This window comes from Phoca vitulina, unplaced genomic scaffold, assembly GCF_004348235.1.
Source record: "Phoca vitulina isolate PV1807 unplaced genomic scaffold, GSC_HSeal_1.0 scaffold32, whole genome shotgun sequence".
Lineage (NCBI taxonomy): Eukaryota > Metazoa > Chordata > Mammalia > Carnivora > Phocidae > Phoca > Phoca vitulina.
Genome location: NW_022589735.1, coordinates 7,034,598 through 7,051,735, shown reverse-complemented (window position 1 = coordinate 7,051,735; position 17,138 = coordinate 7,034,598). Strand labels below are relative to the sequence as shown.

The window sequence follows — 17,138 nt, the reverse complement described above, 5'->3', positions numbered from 1 at the left end:
ACGGCAGTCCCTGCCTGATCCCTAGTCTTGTGTGCTTGAGTGAGAAGCAAATAGCTTTTTAAAATAGCATGAGCAGGGGCCCCTGGGTGGCTTAGTTGGTTAAGCTTCTGACTCTTGATCTAGCTCAGATCTTGATCTCAGGGTTGTGAGTTCAAACCCCACATTGGGCTCCACGCTGGGTGTGGACCCTACTTAAAAAAAAGATAAAATAGCATGAACAGTATAATTTATTTAATGCAAACTATTGGGATGTATTTTGTCCAGATCTTGTTTAAGCAAGGCTTGCTTATTCCTCTATATTTTATATGTTCCTTAAAGTCTGTCTCTTGGGGTTTTCATCTTAGGCATACTTAGAGTCACTGTTGTTTGTAGATTTGATCTTGTTAATCAAGGTTCTCAAGAAAGCGTACTCGTAGAAGCAGACTTGACATTTATGTGTTTACTTTATAAAACAGGAACCTAACATTATTTGTTGGTTTCTAAGTAACCAGAGCAGCAGAACCCCAAGAGTTCTTTTGCTTTGAGTGTCTGAGGTTGCTGTAAAATTAAGGAGTTGCATATTTGACCTTTTTATGGTTCAGCCTGGAGCACCATATAGAATGAATAACTGTTTTTCTGGACTAGGCGGGGCCTACGATATAAAAGTCCAGGGGTGCCTGGCTGACGCAGTTGGAGGAGCATGTGACTCTTGATCTTGGGGTTATGAGTTTGATCCCCATGTTGGGTGTAGAGATTGCTAAAAAAAAATAAAAAGCCTAAGAAAATGGTGCTTAGCCCATTGATTTTTAATTACTTTGGGTGTTTTGTTTTATAATCTTATTTTCAAAAAGTCAAAGATTCGTTAGGAAGCAGTAGATAGCAAGTACAGAGCTAGTTTGAAATGTCTTCTAAAATTGCAGTGAGTTCTTCTCTTTTTAAACTTGCTTTCATTATTGAGAATAGTTATTGTACTAAACCGGCTGCCTAGTTCTAGGATAACATAGTTATTGTGGTACTGAGTTTCTGCTTGGCAGCCTTCTGAAGTAGGGCCCGATTTTGGGGGCCTAACATTGTTTTATGAAAGACTTCTGTGTGCTTTATAACACAGCTGATGCAGAGGAGCTCTGCAGTTCTTACAAAAGTAAAAGAAATTTGGAAGTTACATGTGCTGCCTTTATCCAGACATCACTGTTAGTATCTTAACGTATAACCTTTTGTACTCTTTCTACAGATTTAAATGCTTCCCCCACTCCAAAAGTGAGATCATAGCATATAGATACTTGTCTTCCAACCTTCTAAAATAATGTTACCCATTGTACGGATATATCATTTATTTACCCATTCTCCTGTTAATTAACCATCCAGGCTCTTTCCAGTCTTCTGCTATTGTAAATAATACTTGGTCACTGTCTTTTTACATTTATCTTTATGTACTTACTGTCCTCTTTTTTTCCTGTAAAGTTTCTTTCACTAGAATTTCTGAATTGATATTGCCAAAATGACTCCTGGAAAGTTTGAATCACAAATTATGGTAATTTTTAAAAGGTAAAGCTCATTTTATGTAAATGTTAATTAGAAGTTTAAGGACAGAAGAATACCTTCGTACATGTACAGTGCCCCATCTTCATGGAGAAGTAGGACAGGCTGGGCTCTAGTGCCCATCCCTGCCACTGTGGTCTGTACAAGTCCATTATTCCTCACTTCACATGCGAGCAGGCACCATCAGAAAGGTGTAGTGCTAAAGAAAATGAAACTCAAAAGGAAACCTTGTGGAGTTAAAATGATGCTAGTTTAATCTGAGGCTGTTGAATTTTTTTTCCCCCCTAATTTAATTGCTCTTAGTCTTTTCACTCTGATTCTGATGTTCTTTCTCTTTAGGTAATTTCTAATGCAAAGAACACAGTCCAAGGATTTAAAAGATTCCATGGCCGAGCATTCTCTGATCCATTTGTGGAAGCAGAAAAATCTAACCTGGCGTATGACATTGTGCAGCTGCCCACTGGATTAACGGGTATAAAGGTAAGGTCTCAAAGTGATGGCTTAGGATTAAAATACAGTGTTTTATTATATCAGGTCAATATATCCCTGTACCATTCTGAGTTCAAGTTGTAGTGAAAATGTTTACAAGTGTCTAGGAGAAGGTTTTGGTAGGAAAGACCATTTGGCCTTTTTTGAATGCTCTGTATTTTGACTGGGAGCGATAGGTGGCACTGTTAAAATGGGTTGGACAGATGGGTAGTGGTGGTTTGAAGTTAACATTGCCATTGCTGCTTGTATTGTTTACTGATGGAGCAGTCTTTCTGGTGTGATTTTAGTGAACGACTTTTGGAATACCAAGCAAAGAACTTAACACTTTAAAGTCACTAATCAGATGTATGGTCATACTCTTGACAATAGGACTTAGATTGGAAAGAGGTGGTGTTCTTTTGGGGGAAAGGGAATTTAGTCTTTGATATCTCTGGGACATCTAGAAGAGTTTGTGAAGCGTGCAGTGAACTGATCCTACAAAGGAGGCAACTGAGTTTATTAGCAAGGGGAGATTTGGTGTTTGAGATATCGCAGTTGGAGAAGTCAGGATTGTGGGACCAGGCTCAAAATCCAAGAGATGATGAGAATTGTGAGAAAAAGGTAGTGAGTTGTGCTATTGAGAACTCAGGTGAATTTAGAAGTGAATTCTGATAATGGAAGAATGATCACTGACTGGGTTTACTTAGGATATCTGTGGCAATAATCTCAGAACAGTTTGAATGGCTGGTAATGGATAAATCTGGAGTACAGGGGAGGGAAAAAGGGAAAAAAAGGTTGTGAGTAGATGGAGGATACTTATAGTCAGGAAAGAAATAGCATTAGGTATTGGCAGATTTAGTCTAAAGCATTGCAAGAGCCAAAGGAGGAAGAGACTAGGGAGAAGATCCGGGGAACAAGTGGATCCAAGTACAGGAGTGGAGCACCAGACTAAGAATTAAGCAGATAGCAGGGAAGAAGAGGCTCATGGGGAGGGGAGCTTTCCCATGTTTATCGTGCAGTAAAGTAAGGGACTACTAGATTGTGAACCAGAATAAATTAGGATTGGGCTGGGGAGCGAAGAGTTTAGGAGTTTAGGAGAAGGTGGTGTTCAGGTTCACTTGGAGCAGCAGCTGAAAGAAGAGAGTTACGTTTTCAGGTGTGGATTGTATTTGGGGACTATGGGCATGTGGGATGGGGCTTGTCTTAGCCAGTCTTTCAGCATTTCAAGTTTGTAGCCCTTTTCCAAGTTGCACGCTTTTATGCGGGGTAGGGTATCTTGAAGCTTTATTCATTTATCCTTTAATTCAAGTATTTATTGTGTCTGGTTTGTCCTAAGTCTTGGGCCTACAGCAGTAAACAAACTGACAAAAACTATGACCTCAGGCTAGATTGGATCCTAATTTTGGAAATGATCATAAAGTCAACATGGTAAACAAAGTAAAACCCACATAGTATTCCAGGTGGCAGAGTGTCCACCACCAGACCTCTTTATGGAGGTGCAGTGTTGGGCCATGGTGAGCGCTCCCAGTTTGCTTCTTCACAGGTGTTCTGAGCTTTTGTTGGTGGTCACAGCATACTGTTTACATAATGGTCCTTATCTGCAGGTATTCATGTTTGATAAACATGTTAAAAAGCTAAAAGTGACCTTCAAGTTGTTTTTGCTTCCCAGACGAGTGTTCTTCAGTTCCTTCTTGAGATAATGATCCATTGATGATGAAAATTGTTCATTTTAAATGGATTTTAGGTCATGAAAAACTGGAATAAGTCTAGATCCTTTTGTTGTTTTATTGTAGGTGAAATATATGGAGGAAGAGCGAAGTTTTACTACGGAGCAAGTGACTGCCATGCTTTTGTCCAAACTGAAGGAGACAGCAGAAAGTGTTCTTAAGAAGCCTGTTGTGGACTGTGTTGTTTCGGTGAGTTTGATCCCTGCGTTTTACTGGGAACTTAAGAAGCAGAGAGAAGAATTTTGTCAATTGCAAATAGAATTGCTTTTTGCCTTCGGTTATAGGGATTATTTTAAGGATTTATCAAACTAGTCTTCATTTTCTCTCTTTTTTTTTAAGATTTTATTTATTTTTTGACAGACAGCGAGAGAGGGAACACAAGCAGGGGGAGTGGGAGAGGGAGAAGCAGGCTTCCCGCCGAGCAGGGAGCCCGATGGGGGGCTCGATCCCAGCACCCTGGGATCATGACCTGAGCCAAAGGCAGACGCTTAACGACTGAGCCACCCAGGTGCCCTAGTCTTCATTTTCTTGAGTATTCTTTTCTGCCCCCTAGTTTTTACTCAGCTCTTCTCTGTTTTTCCTATTTGAAGGCTTACCTCAGAGCCCACTTCCCCCTGGATTCCTTTTAGCACCTTGCAGAGGGCCTGGCACGTGATAGCCACTTGTTTGTTGAATTTGAATATTCACAATTAGAAATGTTATTTTCTTCATTTCAATGTCTGTATTTTATTTTTGCTTGCCCTGTATTTAGAACTAAAGGCAGGGCGGCAGTAGACTAATCTTGTCTTTTGCATATTCCTGTTAAGATGGAAGCCTGATGGAGTCCTTAGGAACTGTTGAAATTTGGGTGGATGTATTGGCTTTGCAACTGAATCTCCTCATTCTGCAGTTGTTATATTAATATCTTAGTTTTGTGGTCTCTTTTGTCTTCGTATTGGTGTATTCATCAGCAAAGCAAGGGCTGTTAGGTGACTTTTACTTTGCAGTCTGTTGTCTGATAGATTCCTTGGTTCTTGGCTATCTAGTACAGTAGAACTGACATTTGTCAGGAAGAATTGGATTATGGTTGTGTGTTGTATTCCGGGGATGCAAAGAATAAAAGTGCTACTTTTCTTAAGAGCTCCTATCAATGCAGGCTCTGTGTTTCTTAGATGCATTTGTCTTGCCCTAACATATTTTCAGATTTGTACCCATTTCCCCCACCTAGTGCCCTAACTTTGATTCTCAATTATGCTCAGTATAGAAGTGAAATTTATGTACGTACAATGGCAGAATGCCCGAGTGGCTTTTCCAGCTTTTGAGATCAAGTTAAAAGGTGATGTATTAAGTCATGTATTAGGGGTCCTCAAGACTGTACTGAATTTCAGTGACTTGCTAGAATCTGTAGAACTCACCATATAGCCATACCTATGGCTAAGATTTATTACAATAAAAGGATACAAAGCAGAATCAATAAAGGGAAAGGCACAGGGCAGTTTCTGGAGGAAATCCGGCACAAACTTCTGAGAGTCCCCTTCCAGGGGAGTCATACTGGATGCACTTAATTCTTCTAGCGGCAAGTTGTGATAACACGTGACATACGGAACACCAGGTAAGTTCTGTCTGAGCCTCGGAGTCCAGGGTTTCTAACTGGAGGTCAGTCATATAGGCACCTTGTGCCTCATCCATACCAAAATTCTAGACTCCTAGAAGGAAAGTAGCTATGTAGCATAAATTATGTTGTACAAACAGTTTAGGTGTAGTGAGCCACTCTTGTCTTTTAGGGAGATTTTTCTTTAATTTAGTGACCTGTTTATCATTTAAGTTCCTCTATGCTGGGAAAGAGCTAACCTTTTCATCAGGCCTCTCTAAGGATAGCCGGCTCTGGTCCCTATACAAACTCCACTACACATTTGCTGCCCTAGCTCTTGCTATTGTGCTATGTCTAATTGCTATATAAATAGAGCCTGGGCATATTTTGCTTTATTTATAAGTTGATATTGTTAAAACATAAACTTAATTTTTTTGGAAAGGTAATAGTAGCCCTGGTGTTCAAAAATCAAATGCGTGTGTGGGAAGCTTCAGCACCCTCTGCTTACCTAGAAGGAAGTTTTTTCTTCCCAGATGTTAGGAGTTTTATTACTTGGTTACACATCTTTCCAGAGATTTTTGTGTATCCAAGTAAATGTGTATATATATCCTTTTTTAGTTTCATTTTTCTTTTGATAAATTTTAGACATTTTATCTTCTATATCTTCCTTAGTGGTAGAGAAGGGCTTCATTCTTTTCAGTGGCTGCAGAGTATTCCATTTATGCATGTACTGAAATCTCTTTAATTAGTCTGTTTTTGTTGGACCTGCGGTTGCTTCCTTTTTTTAAAAACTTACATATTTATTTTATTTTTTGAAGATTTATTTGAGAGAGAGCGTGCATGGGAACAGGGGGAGGGGCAGAGGGAGAGAGAGAATTTCGGGCAGACTCCCTGCTGAGTACAGAGCCCAACATGGGGCTCGATCCCACAACCGAGATCATGACCTGAGCCGAAATCAAGAGTCGGACCGTAAACTGACTGAGCCACCCAGGTGCGCCCTTCCAGTTTTTTTTTTTTTAATTGTAAAGAATTAAAAAGAATTTTTTGCTATGAATAAACTTGAACAGATAAGATTTTGCTCTTATGTGATAAGTTTGTAGGATTTATAGGTTAGAGTCCTAGAAGTACAGTTGCTAGGACAAAGGATATGTGTATTTGTAATGTTTTTTTTAAGATTTTATTTACTTATTTGTCAGATTGAGAGAGAGCACAAGTAGAGGGAGAAGCAGACTGCCCTATGAGTAAGGAGCCCGAATCAGGACTTGATCCCAGGACCCTGGGATCATGACCTGCGCTGAGCCGAAAGCAGATGCTTAACCATCTGAGCCTCCCAGGTGTCCCGTGTATTTGTAATTTTAACCGCACTTGTTTAATTGCCTTTTAAAGAATTCGTACTCACACTTTTACTTGCAGTGTATAAGAGAACTTGTTGGACAGCAGTCTCACCAGCACAGGTTATTGGGGTGTTAGCTGATTCTCTAATAGGAGAATAATGCTATCAAAGTGTTTGTGAGGGACACCTGGGTGGCTCAGTCGTTAAGCGTCTGCCTTCGGCTCAGGTCATGATCCCAGGGTCCTGGGATCGAGCACCACGTCAGGCTCCCTGCTCGGCGGGAAGCCTGCTTCTCCCTCTCCCACTCCCGGTGCTTGTGTTCCCTCTCTCGCTGTGTCTCTCTCTGTCAAATGAATAAATAAAATCTTAAAAAAAAAAAAAAAAGTGTGATTTTAATGCTTTATTCTTTAGGTGAAGTTGAGAACATTTTTAAATTTTTTTTTTTTTTTTTTTTAAAGATTTTATTTATTTATTTGAGAGAGAGAGAATGAGAGACAGAGAGCACAAGAGGGAAGAGGATCAGAGGGAGAAGCAGACTCCCTGCTGAGCAGGGAGCCCGATGTGGGACTCGATCCTGGGACTCCAGGATCATGACCTGAGCCGAAGGCAGTCGCTTAACCAACTGAGCCACCCAGGCGCCCGAGAACATTTTTAAATTTAAGAGCCCTTCTGTATTTCTTTTCTGTAAAACATTCCTATTCTTTGCTCATTTTGAATTTATGGGTCTACATTTTGATTTGTAGTTCTGCATATATACTAGATTAGCTCTATCATTTTATGTTATGAGTCGCAAATATTTTCTGCATTTGGTCATTAGAATTTTTATGAGTCAAATATATTAATCTTTATAAAAATTGTTTTGTTTATAGTTGACATACAATGTTACATTAGTTTCAGGTGTACACCTTAGTGATTTGACAAGATTATACATTATGCTTTGTTCACCACAAGTGTAGTTACCGTCTGTCCTGTTACATTGCTATTCAAATATATTGATCTTTTCTCCTCCTTTTTTTCTTCTGTATTTTGTGTTAGATTTACAGAATTTCTTCCCTCTGATGGTAAAGACCCCCTTTCCTTCTGGTACTCATCTTTTTTTTAACTGTTAAATCTTTGATTTGAAATATATTTTGGTATGAGGTGTGCAGTAGGGATGGTACCTAATTTTTTGTCTGTATGGTTATCCATTTGTTCCAACACTATTTAATGAATATTCTAACTTTCCCATACTGGTTTGAAATACTTCCTTGATCATATACGGAATAAATTGCTGTAGGTATTTGAGGGCATTTCTAGATTTTACTGTGTTTTGGGAGGTGTATTTTATTTATTTATTTATTTTTAAAGATTTTATTTATTTATTTGACAGAGAGAGACACAGCGAGAGAGGGAACACAAGCAGGAGGATTAGGACAGGGAGAAGCAGGCTTTCTGCGGCGCAGGGAGCCCGATGCGGGGGCTCGATCCCAGGACCCTGGGATCATGACCTGAGCCGAAGGCAGATGCTTAACAACTGAGCCACCCAGGCGCCCCTGGGAGGTGTATTTTAAATGAAGACTCCCTAATATAGGAAACTTAAATTTTTTTTGTAGGTTCCTTGTTTCTATACTGATGCAGAAAGACGATCAGTGATGGATGCAACACAAATTGCTGGCCTTAATTGCCTGCGATTAATGAATGAAACAACTGCAGGTAACGGACTGTTAGCATCTGACTTGGTGAATCTTGAAGGTTCTGCCATCTTTTAAAACTCTGGGGTTTCTTGTTCTTTATTTTGCTTGCAGCACTTATACTTATGTGCCATAGTGTTTTTGGATACTGTGTCACACATAAAGAATTCATCTGACCAATGCTTTTTCTTTATCCACATAGCCCTTACATTGGTACATAATCACATCCTCGTTTGGGAAGTAACACAGTTATTGTGCGTTCACAGTGTGTCGGTTTAAAGATCAACCTTTTCTCCAGCCCTTTAATGGGCTGTAAAGTATAAAGCAACATCTCAGGGAGAGATATGTGGGAATGTTGAGATGGTGCAGAAGAAAGAAATCCTGGAAAATATGTTTGGAAAAGTGGGGGAAGTGGTTGGGAAAAATTGCCGAAGTCATTGGAAGTAGAAATTGTAAACACTAAGGAGGTCTAAGTGAATGTCAGCATTTAATTCTTTGAAGTAACTGTTCCTCATGAATAAATTATGCAAAGCATATGAAGAATTTGATTCTTTGTAAAACATAGCATGCGATGCAGTCCTATTCACTGTATAAATTTTTTTTTTTTTTACTTAAAGTGTATTTTAAATGTACTATTTAAATGATAATGTTACATTGAATTTCATTGTTTTCTTACTAGTTGCTCTTGCCTATGGAATCTATAAGCAAGATCTTCCTGCCCTAGAAGAGAAACCACGAAATGTAGTTTTTGTAGACATGGGGCATTCTTCTTATCAAGTTTCTGTATGTGCGTTTAATAGAGGAAAACTTAAAGTAAGTATATTATTTCTGGAAAACTTTATTACAAGTGTATGGTAATGAGGAATTTATGGGAGACAGTTGAAAAAACTTAAAGAATTTTGTTTCATTAATGGAAGCTTGGTATGAGCCATTTAAACTAGAACTAGGTATGTAGAAGTAGGGTAGAAGCTGTAGTTTATCAAGAGTTGGCATGGTGTGAAGCAAAAAGCATAGACCTTGAGGAAAAAGCTCTTAAGATTCCTGATCCTTATTTTTCTAATCTATAATTTGCAGAAGATAATGCTTACCCTGCAGGCTTATTAGGATTCCTTAATATGTAGTCCCTTTGTGATTTTTTTTACACTGAGGATTGAAGAGATGACAAAGGTATTGTGTTCTTGATCTTAAGGTTTTGAGTGTTCGGGAAAAGAGTGTGGGGACTAAAACTTGGATGGCCAAAAAGAAACCAGACTGAGAGTGATATTCTAGATTTCTGGAAATCTTAGAACTCTGGAGAAAGCACTTTTACACAGAGAAGTCTAGCACTGTTTAAGGCAAGGAAGGCCAGAGATCAACATGGTCACATTTGAATTTGTTGGTATATGGCAGTTACCCAATGGGATATAAAATCAGTTCTCTAGCCGATTTTATCTACAATTTGCTTAAGAACCAATGAGTTTTTGAGTGTTTGCTGTAGTTACCAGGGTTGTGTATCAGGGTTCTTTGTGCCGAGGTTTCAGTTGCCTTTCTCCTTCAAATTTGGGGATTGGTGGGGAGGGACTGTCTCACAATAAGTATTCGTTAGGTTTGGAGGGCATTTTGAGACCCTGTTTGTTACAGTCCTTTTATTTTGAAAACTAGACTTGGTTTCACTTTATGTTCTGATTTATATTGTTTCTAGGGCTTTTTTTCCCCTTTTTAAATATTTTATTTATTTGACAGAGAGAGCGCGCACAAGCAGGGGGAGCAGCGGGCAGAGAGAGAGGGAGAAGCAGGCTCCCTACTGAACAAGGAGCACGATGTGGGGCTCCATCCCAGGACCCTGGGATCATGACCTGAGCCGAAGGCAGACGCTTAACTGACTAAGCCACCCGGGCACCCCTCACCTTTTTAAACAGAAGCTACTGGCCATAATTTAGCTTTGGCTTTGGGTCAAAGTGATGTATATTTGTGATTAGTTGCCTTTTTTCCCCCCACCAAAATTGTCCTTTATTATCTCCTGTCGTCTGTCAGTTTTGCATTTATAATTAAAATTTAATTCTAAAAACACTCATTATGAAAACACTCCCAGCTTGGAAGACATTTATACGGAAAGAAAAAGCATTCACAATGTTACTCCTATGAACAGGATGCTGTATTTCATTTTAGTGTTTTGAAGAAAACAAAATTAGAATTAGACTATAATCAGTTCTGTGTCCTGTTTTTTTTTTTTTTCCTTTGCTTAATATATTAAGATTTCCCCATGACATTTAACGTCTTTGAAGAAATCGGTTTTTATTGATTTGATTTTTTTCATAAGAATGTAATCATTGGGTAACCTGGGTGGCTCAATCGGTTAAGCATGATGGTCCTGGGATTGAGTCCCGCATTGGGTTCCCTGCTCTGCAGGGAGCCTGCTTCTCCTTCTGCCTCTCTCTCTTTCTATGTCTCTCACGAATAAATAAATAAAATCTTTAAAAAAATAAAATAAAAAAGAATGTAATCATTTATTTAGCCTACCTTCTATTATTGAATTGGATTAGATCTAGTTTGCTTCTAATCTGCTCAAGATTTGGGTAATGGATAATCTAAGCTAATGAGACTTCTACAAGTCGCTGTGAATTAAGCTTCTAGAATGTTTCCTGGTAGTAAACTGCATCGAGGTAGGGCTTTGGTATTATTCATAGTTTTGTGATAGCGATAAGACCAGAACGGTGTAATGACATGTTAGTGCATTTGGCCTTGGATATGTAATTTTAGTTTGCAGTCAGATGGGTGTAGTAGAAAGGCCTTGGATTTTGGAATTGAGGGGATTGGGTTTTGAATTGCACTTCTGCCACATACTAGCTTTGTGACCTGCAGATTATCTGACCTGTCTGGGCCTGTAGCCATCATCTGTAAATTGGGGATTATAGTGTCTCTTTTCACAGTGATAAAATGACAGGTACAGCATTGCCTTGTTTCAACCTTAATGTGCCCACTCATAATTTACCAGTTAAATATATATCATGATAAAATATTAAATTGATTGGTTTATTTTTGAATTAATTATCATCTTTTTTTCCTAAGGTTCTGGCCACTGCATTTGACACAACACTGGGAGGCAGAAAATTTGATGAGGTGTTAGTAAATCACTTCTGTGAAGAATTTGGGAAGAAATACAAACTAGACATAAAATCTAAAATCCGTGCATTATTACGACTGTCTCAAGAGTGTGAGAAACTCAAGAAATTGATGAGTGCAAATGCTTCAGACCTCCCTTTGAGCATCGAATGTTTTATGAATGATGTTGATGTATCTGGGACTATGAATAGGTAACCAGACCAGTATTTTGATGTTAAACTGAACTGTGATTTTTCTCCACTTCTATTAGCATTTATTTAGTTAAATGTTGAAATTATCATGGTTGCTACAAATGTTGAAATTATCATCGTTACTATAAAGATAACTTCTGTGGGTAAAAATTAGAGACCATTCAGGATCCTGCTTTTTATGTGAAGTTTGGTTTGATTATTCTAATATTGTAGACTGATCTTTTTGTTCTGATTATTCCAGTAAGTTGACAGGTGTATGTATTACATGTGAGTTAGTAGTTTAAAAAAAAATCAGGGCAAGGTGCTTTAATGCTGAATAGTATTGAGTTTTATTTAGTTGTTGATTTAGAAATTGGTGTTCTTGGGTAGATCAGGGTCACTTGTGGGCAATAGGTCTCTTTGTACAGTGCTTCAAGAATTCTGGGTAATTGACATTTCATGGCTATCCTCAGAAACACCCAGAATGTTACTGTTTTCTCTTGGGTTGCTTGGATGATGAGAGTGGTAAGTTCTTAAGGATGTGAACTCTACTGGTAAAAATTTAGTCACAATTGATGACTTGCTTGGGGAAGTATGGCCTCAGTTACCCTCAAAAAATTGAGATGGAATTGGAATTATATTAATGTGCCTAGTAACCACATTGGTAGTCCCCTTTCCTCTCCACTTGAAAGTGAGTGTTTTCATTCTTATTAAGCAGCAGTGTGTGTGTATTTGTTAGGGAGACTGGGGGGTAGGCTAGTACCAGTGTGTCCCTCAGAAATTGTTAGTGGAATGTTTCATGATAATCACAACCAAGTAGACTCTTGTAAGTAGTTTGTACTTTTTAAAAACTGAAAACGTGTGTGCTGTTTTTTTTTTTTAAACAGTTGTGCTTTGTGTACATTGAGTGCAAAGCTGTCCTATCCTGTGCTCTAGTTTATAGTCTTCATATAGTCTATAATGCTCACCAGCAGTTTTTTTTTTTTTAAACTAATGAAACCGGATTTTTTCTGACATTGAAGCCTTTTTTCTAATTAACTTTTGAGGTAAAATTCACATATCATTTTATTTATATTTTTATTATTTTTAGAAGATTTTACTTACTTATTTGAGAGAGAGAGAAAGAGAGGGAGATGGCCAGAGAGAGCATGAGCAAGGGAGAGGGAGAAGCAGGCTCCCTGCTGGGCAGGGGCCCCCCCCACGTGGGACTCGATCCCAGGACCCTGGGATCATGACCCTAGCTGAAGGCAGATGCTTAACCGACTGAGCCACCCAGGTGCTCTCACATACCATTTTAAAGTGAAAGACTCTGGCATTTTTAGTACATTCACATTGTTGTGCAGTGACCACCTCTATCTAGTGACAAAACGTTTTCATCACTACAAAATAAAATCTCATAACCATTAAGCAGTTCTCTTGCATCTTGTACCTGGCAACCACTACTTTTTTTTTTTTCTCTCTCTGGATTTACCTATTCTGGATGTTTCATATAAATGGCATTATAACTGTGTTTTGCTTTGTTTGTGTCTGACCTCTTTAACATAAGGTTTTCTAGGTTCATTCACGTTGTAGCACGTATTAGTACTTTTTTGCTTTTTATGGCAAATAATCTTTTTGTATGGATAACATCACTTTTTTTTTTTTTTTTTATCCTTTCATCAACTGATGGACCTTTAGGTTGTTTTTACCTTTTAGCTATCGTGAATAGTGCTTCTGTGACTATTCATGAATAAGTATTATTTTGACTGTTTTGTTTTCAGTTCTTGGATAAATGTAGGAGTGGAATTGCTGAGTCATATGCTAATTCTGTGCTTAGTTTTTTGAGGAATTGCCAATTTATTTTCCTCAGCATTTGGACCATTTTACATTCTGACCAGCAATGTGTAAGGGTTTCAATTTCACCACATCCTTGCTGAGGCTTGTTATTTACTACTGCTTTATGTTAGTGTGTCTTCATCATTTTGGTTGTTGGAAGGATATTCTAATAGATTTTTAAAAAATGGCACATGTGAACCCTGTACAGTTTTTGCATGTTGATGACCATTTTCCACATTTATACCTGGTTGGATAGAACATAACCTTAGCTCGTATTCTTTCCTTGATTATCTTATTTCTTTAAGGATTTTATTTTTAAGTAATCTCTTTACCCAGTGTGGGGCTCAAACTTACAACCTTGAGATCAAGGGTCGCATAACTTAAAACCCTGAGATCAAGAGTTGCATGCTCCCCTGACTGAGCCAGCTGGGTGCCCCTTTCCTTGATTATCTTAAATGGAGTAATAATACTCTTTTGGCATATAGCATTGCTGTCTAATTGTGACAGTGTACTTTTCAGTTACTTTTATTTCTTTTTGCTAGATGCCTGCATATGTATATATATATGTATTTTTTTTTCTTGAAAGTCTAATTTACCAGAGTAATAGGGTTTTGTTGCTGGTTGCTTTTGTTCAGTTTTTCCCAGGTATGCAGTGTGTGTTTTCGGTATGTAGTTTCACAGCTATTTAAATACCAAGGAAGTTTTTTTGAATTATATCATTCAGTACTTGTTCTGTTCTTGTACTTTGATTTTATTCTTTCAAAACTCTTATGTAAGTATGTTGGATCTTTTCTTGACTATGGTCTATATTTGTCATTCTCTTTCCATTCATCCCTTTATGCCACTATTTGGGGTGTTTGTCCTTGTGTCATTTCTAGGTTTTTTTTCATTTCTAATACTCTTTTCTTTCATTCTTTTATTCTAATTCTTAGTTTTTCTAATTCTGTTGTTCTTTCATTTCTGTATCATTTTTTCATTGAGATGCAATTCATATACCATAAAATGTGTCAAACTTTAAAATGTACAATTCAGTGGTGGTTTCAGTATATTTACAAGGTTGTGCAACAAGGACCATGATCTAATTTTGGAATGTGTTCATCAGGCCAAAAAGAAACCTCGTATATCCATTAGCAGTCCTCTCCATTCCTCCCACACTAACCCTAAGCAATTACCAATCTACTTTTTGTCTCAGTGGATTTGTCTAGTCTCATTTTTTTGTTTGTTTTTTATTTAATTAATTTATTTAAGATTTTATTAGAGAGGGGACAAGCGGGGGGGGGGGGGGGGCAGAGGGAGAGGGAGAAGCAGACTCCTGCTGAGCAAGGAGCCCAATGTGAGGCTCCATCCCAGGACCCTAGGATCATGACTGGAGTCCGAAGGCAGCGACTTAACCAACTGAGCCACCCCAGTGCCCTTTTTCTTTTTTTTTTTAAGTAAACTCTACCGTGGGGCTCAACCTATGACCTCAAGATCAAGAGTCACATGCTGTACTGGCTGAGCCAGCTAGGCGCCCCTGCCTAGTCTCATTTTTATGTGAAATCTATAATATTCCTGAACTTTTAAAAATTTTTTTATTTTTTTAAATTTTTTTTATTAAAAGATTTTATTTATTTATTTGACAGAGAGAGAGAGACAGGTAGAGAGGGAACACAAGCAGGGGGAGTGGGAGAGGGAGAAGCAGGCTCCCCGCCGAGCAGGGGGCCCGATGCCTATGTGGGACTCAATCCCAGGACCCTGAGATCATGACCTGAGCCAAAGGCAGACGCTTAACGAATGAGCCACCCAGGCGCCCCTCCTGAACTTTTTTTTTGAAAAAGATTTACTTAGGAGAGAGAGTGTGCCAGACAGTGTCATTGCGGAGAGAGGCAGAGGGAGAAGGAGAGAATCTTTAAGCAGACTCCCTGCAGAGCTTAGGGCTGCTGCGGGTCTGCTTCTCACGACCCTGAGATCATGACCTGAACTAAAACCAAGAGTCAGACCGTCAACCGACTGAGGCACCTAGGCATCCCCCTGCCCCCCCCTTTTTTAGTATTCTCAGCTTTTAGACCAGAGTGTGTTGAGTTTTTCTGAATTCACTGCTCGATAGTGCCCTCTTTTGTTTTTATGAAGTATTTTAAAAATGTGGCTTCTTAACTTTGTTTTCCTTTATTCTATCTTCCTTTGTCTCCAGTGTTGTTCTCTTTGGTTTGGATTTTATCAGCAGTTTTTCCTCATCGTGGCCCTTTTTTCTTGAAGGAAACTTTTAACTTGGTTGCTATAGAGAGTTTATTGGTTCCTATTCAGCATGGTTCTTAATGTACCGTATCGAGGACCTTTTTTATGTTCTCTTGTTCTGGAGTGTGCCAACCACTCCTGACTTCATCTGCTGTTTTCAAATTGGCCTGCTGACTTTTGGTTATTTTTTCAGGTCCATTATATGTCCTGTTGTTTTCCTCTGTTTCCTTTTGCACAGATAGTGATACTTTGTAGGAATTGTATAATTATTGGTGGTTTTTCTTTACCCATTTGTATTTTGGTGTTTGTGGAGGATACTGTGTTACCTCTTTTTCTTGTAGGTGTTAATGGGGTTTTGGTTTTGCTATCCTAGTTGCTCTGTGTATTTATTTGACAGGATATGAAGAGATTAAAAAACTATACTGTTTGTATCCAGAATATATAGAGACGATTACAGTTGAATAATAAAATGACAGTGCAATTAAAAAATGGGCAAAAGATCTGAATAGATACTTCTTCAAAGTAGATACAGAAATGGCCAGTTAGGGGTATGAGAAGATGCTCAACATCATTAGCCGTTGGGGAAATGCAAATCAAAACCACAGTGACACAACAGTTCACACCCACCAGGGTTACTGTTGTCAAAAACCTTGAAGAGGATGTGGGGAAATAATTATACACTGCTGGTGGCAGTCTAAAATGGTGTAGCCATTTTGTAAACAGTTCAGCAGTTGCTTAAAATAGGTTACACCTAGAGTTACCATATGATTCAGCAGTTCCATTCCTTGGTATACATTCAAGAGTAATAAAACATGTGCACATAAGAATTCATACATGAGTGGTCATAGCAGCACTATTCCTAATAGCCAAAAAATGGAAACAACACCAATGTCCGTTAACTACCAAAATGGATGAGCAAAATGTGGTATGTCCATACAATGGAATATTATTTGACAATTTAAAAAATGTGGTACAGATACATGCTAATAACATGGAAGAACCTTGACAACTTTACGCCAGGTGAAAGAAGCCAGTTGCAAAGGACTGAATTTTGTATAATTCTACTTATATGGAATGTCCAGCATGAGTGGGTGCCTAGGGCTGAGGGGTAGGTGAGGGGGTCAGGGGAATAATGGTTAATGGTGACAGAAGTGTTTTAAAATTGATTATGATGATGGTTGCACAGCTCTGAATATACTAAAAGCCATTTAATTATACATTTTAAATAGGTGAATTTTATAGTTGTGGGAATTAGTTTTCCAAACAAATTTTAAAAAAGAAACAAAAAGCCTTTACTACTGCTGTTGCCATCTTTCAAGACTTCTCTCTGCCGGAGTCTTTTCATTTTTTTATGATGGACATTTTCAAATATGCAGCAAAACAAAGAATTTTATAGTGAACATCCCTATCCTGCCACTTGGATTCTATTTATAACATTAACTGTACCTCTTCATCTATCCATCCTTCTATCTACCCACCAGTTCTGTTTTTTGATGCACCTCAAACTAAGTTGCAGACATCCATCTGTATACTTCTCCCCAAGTACCAAAG

At 38.4% G+C, this 17,138-nt stretch overlaps 1 protein-coding gene across 1 annotated transcript in view; it reads left to right on the top strand.

The window, feature by feature from the left end:
* HSPA4 (heat shock protein family A (Hsp70) member 4) overlaps window positions 1–17,138 on the top strand; it is a 47,698-nt gene that overhangs the window by 13,119 nt on the left and 17,441 nt on the right. The window contains exons 3-7 of the mRNA XM_032425151.1: window positions 1,858–1,998; window positions 3,780–3,902; window positions 8,209–8,308; window positions 8,966–9,099; window positions 11,335–11,579. Of these exons, the coding sequence (XP_032281042.1) occupies window positions 1,858–1,998; window positions 3,780–3,902; window positions 8,209–8,308; window positions 8,966–9,099; window positions 11,335–11,579 (743 nt within the window). The remainder of the gene's footprint in view (window positions 1–1,857; window positions 1,999–3,779; window positions 3,903–8,208; window positions 8,309–8,965; window positions 9,100–11,334; window positions 11,580–17,138) is intronic.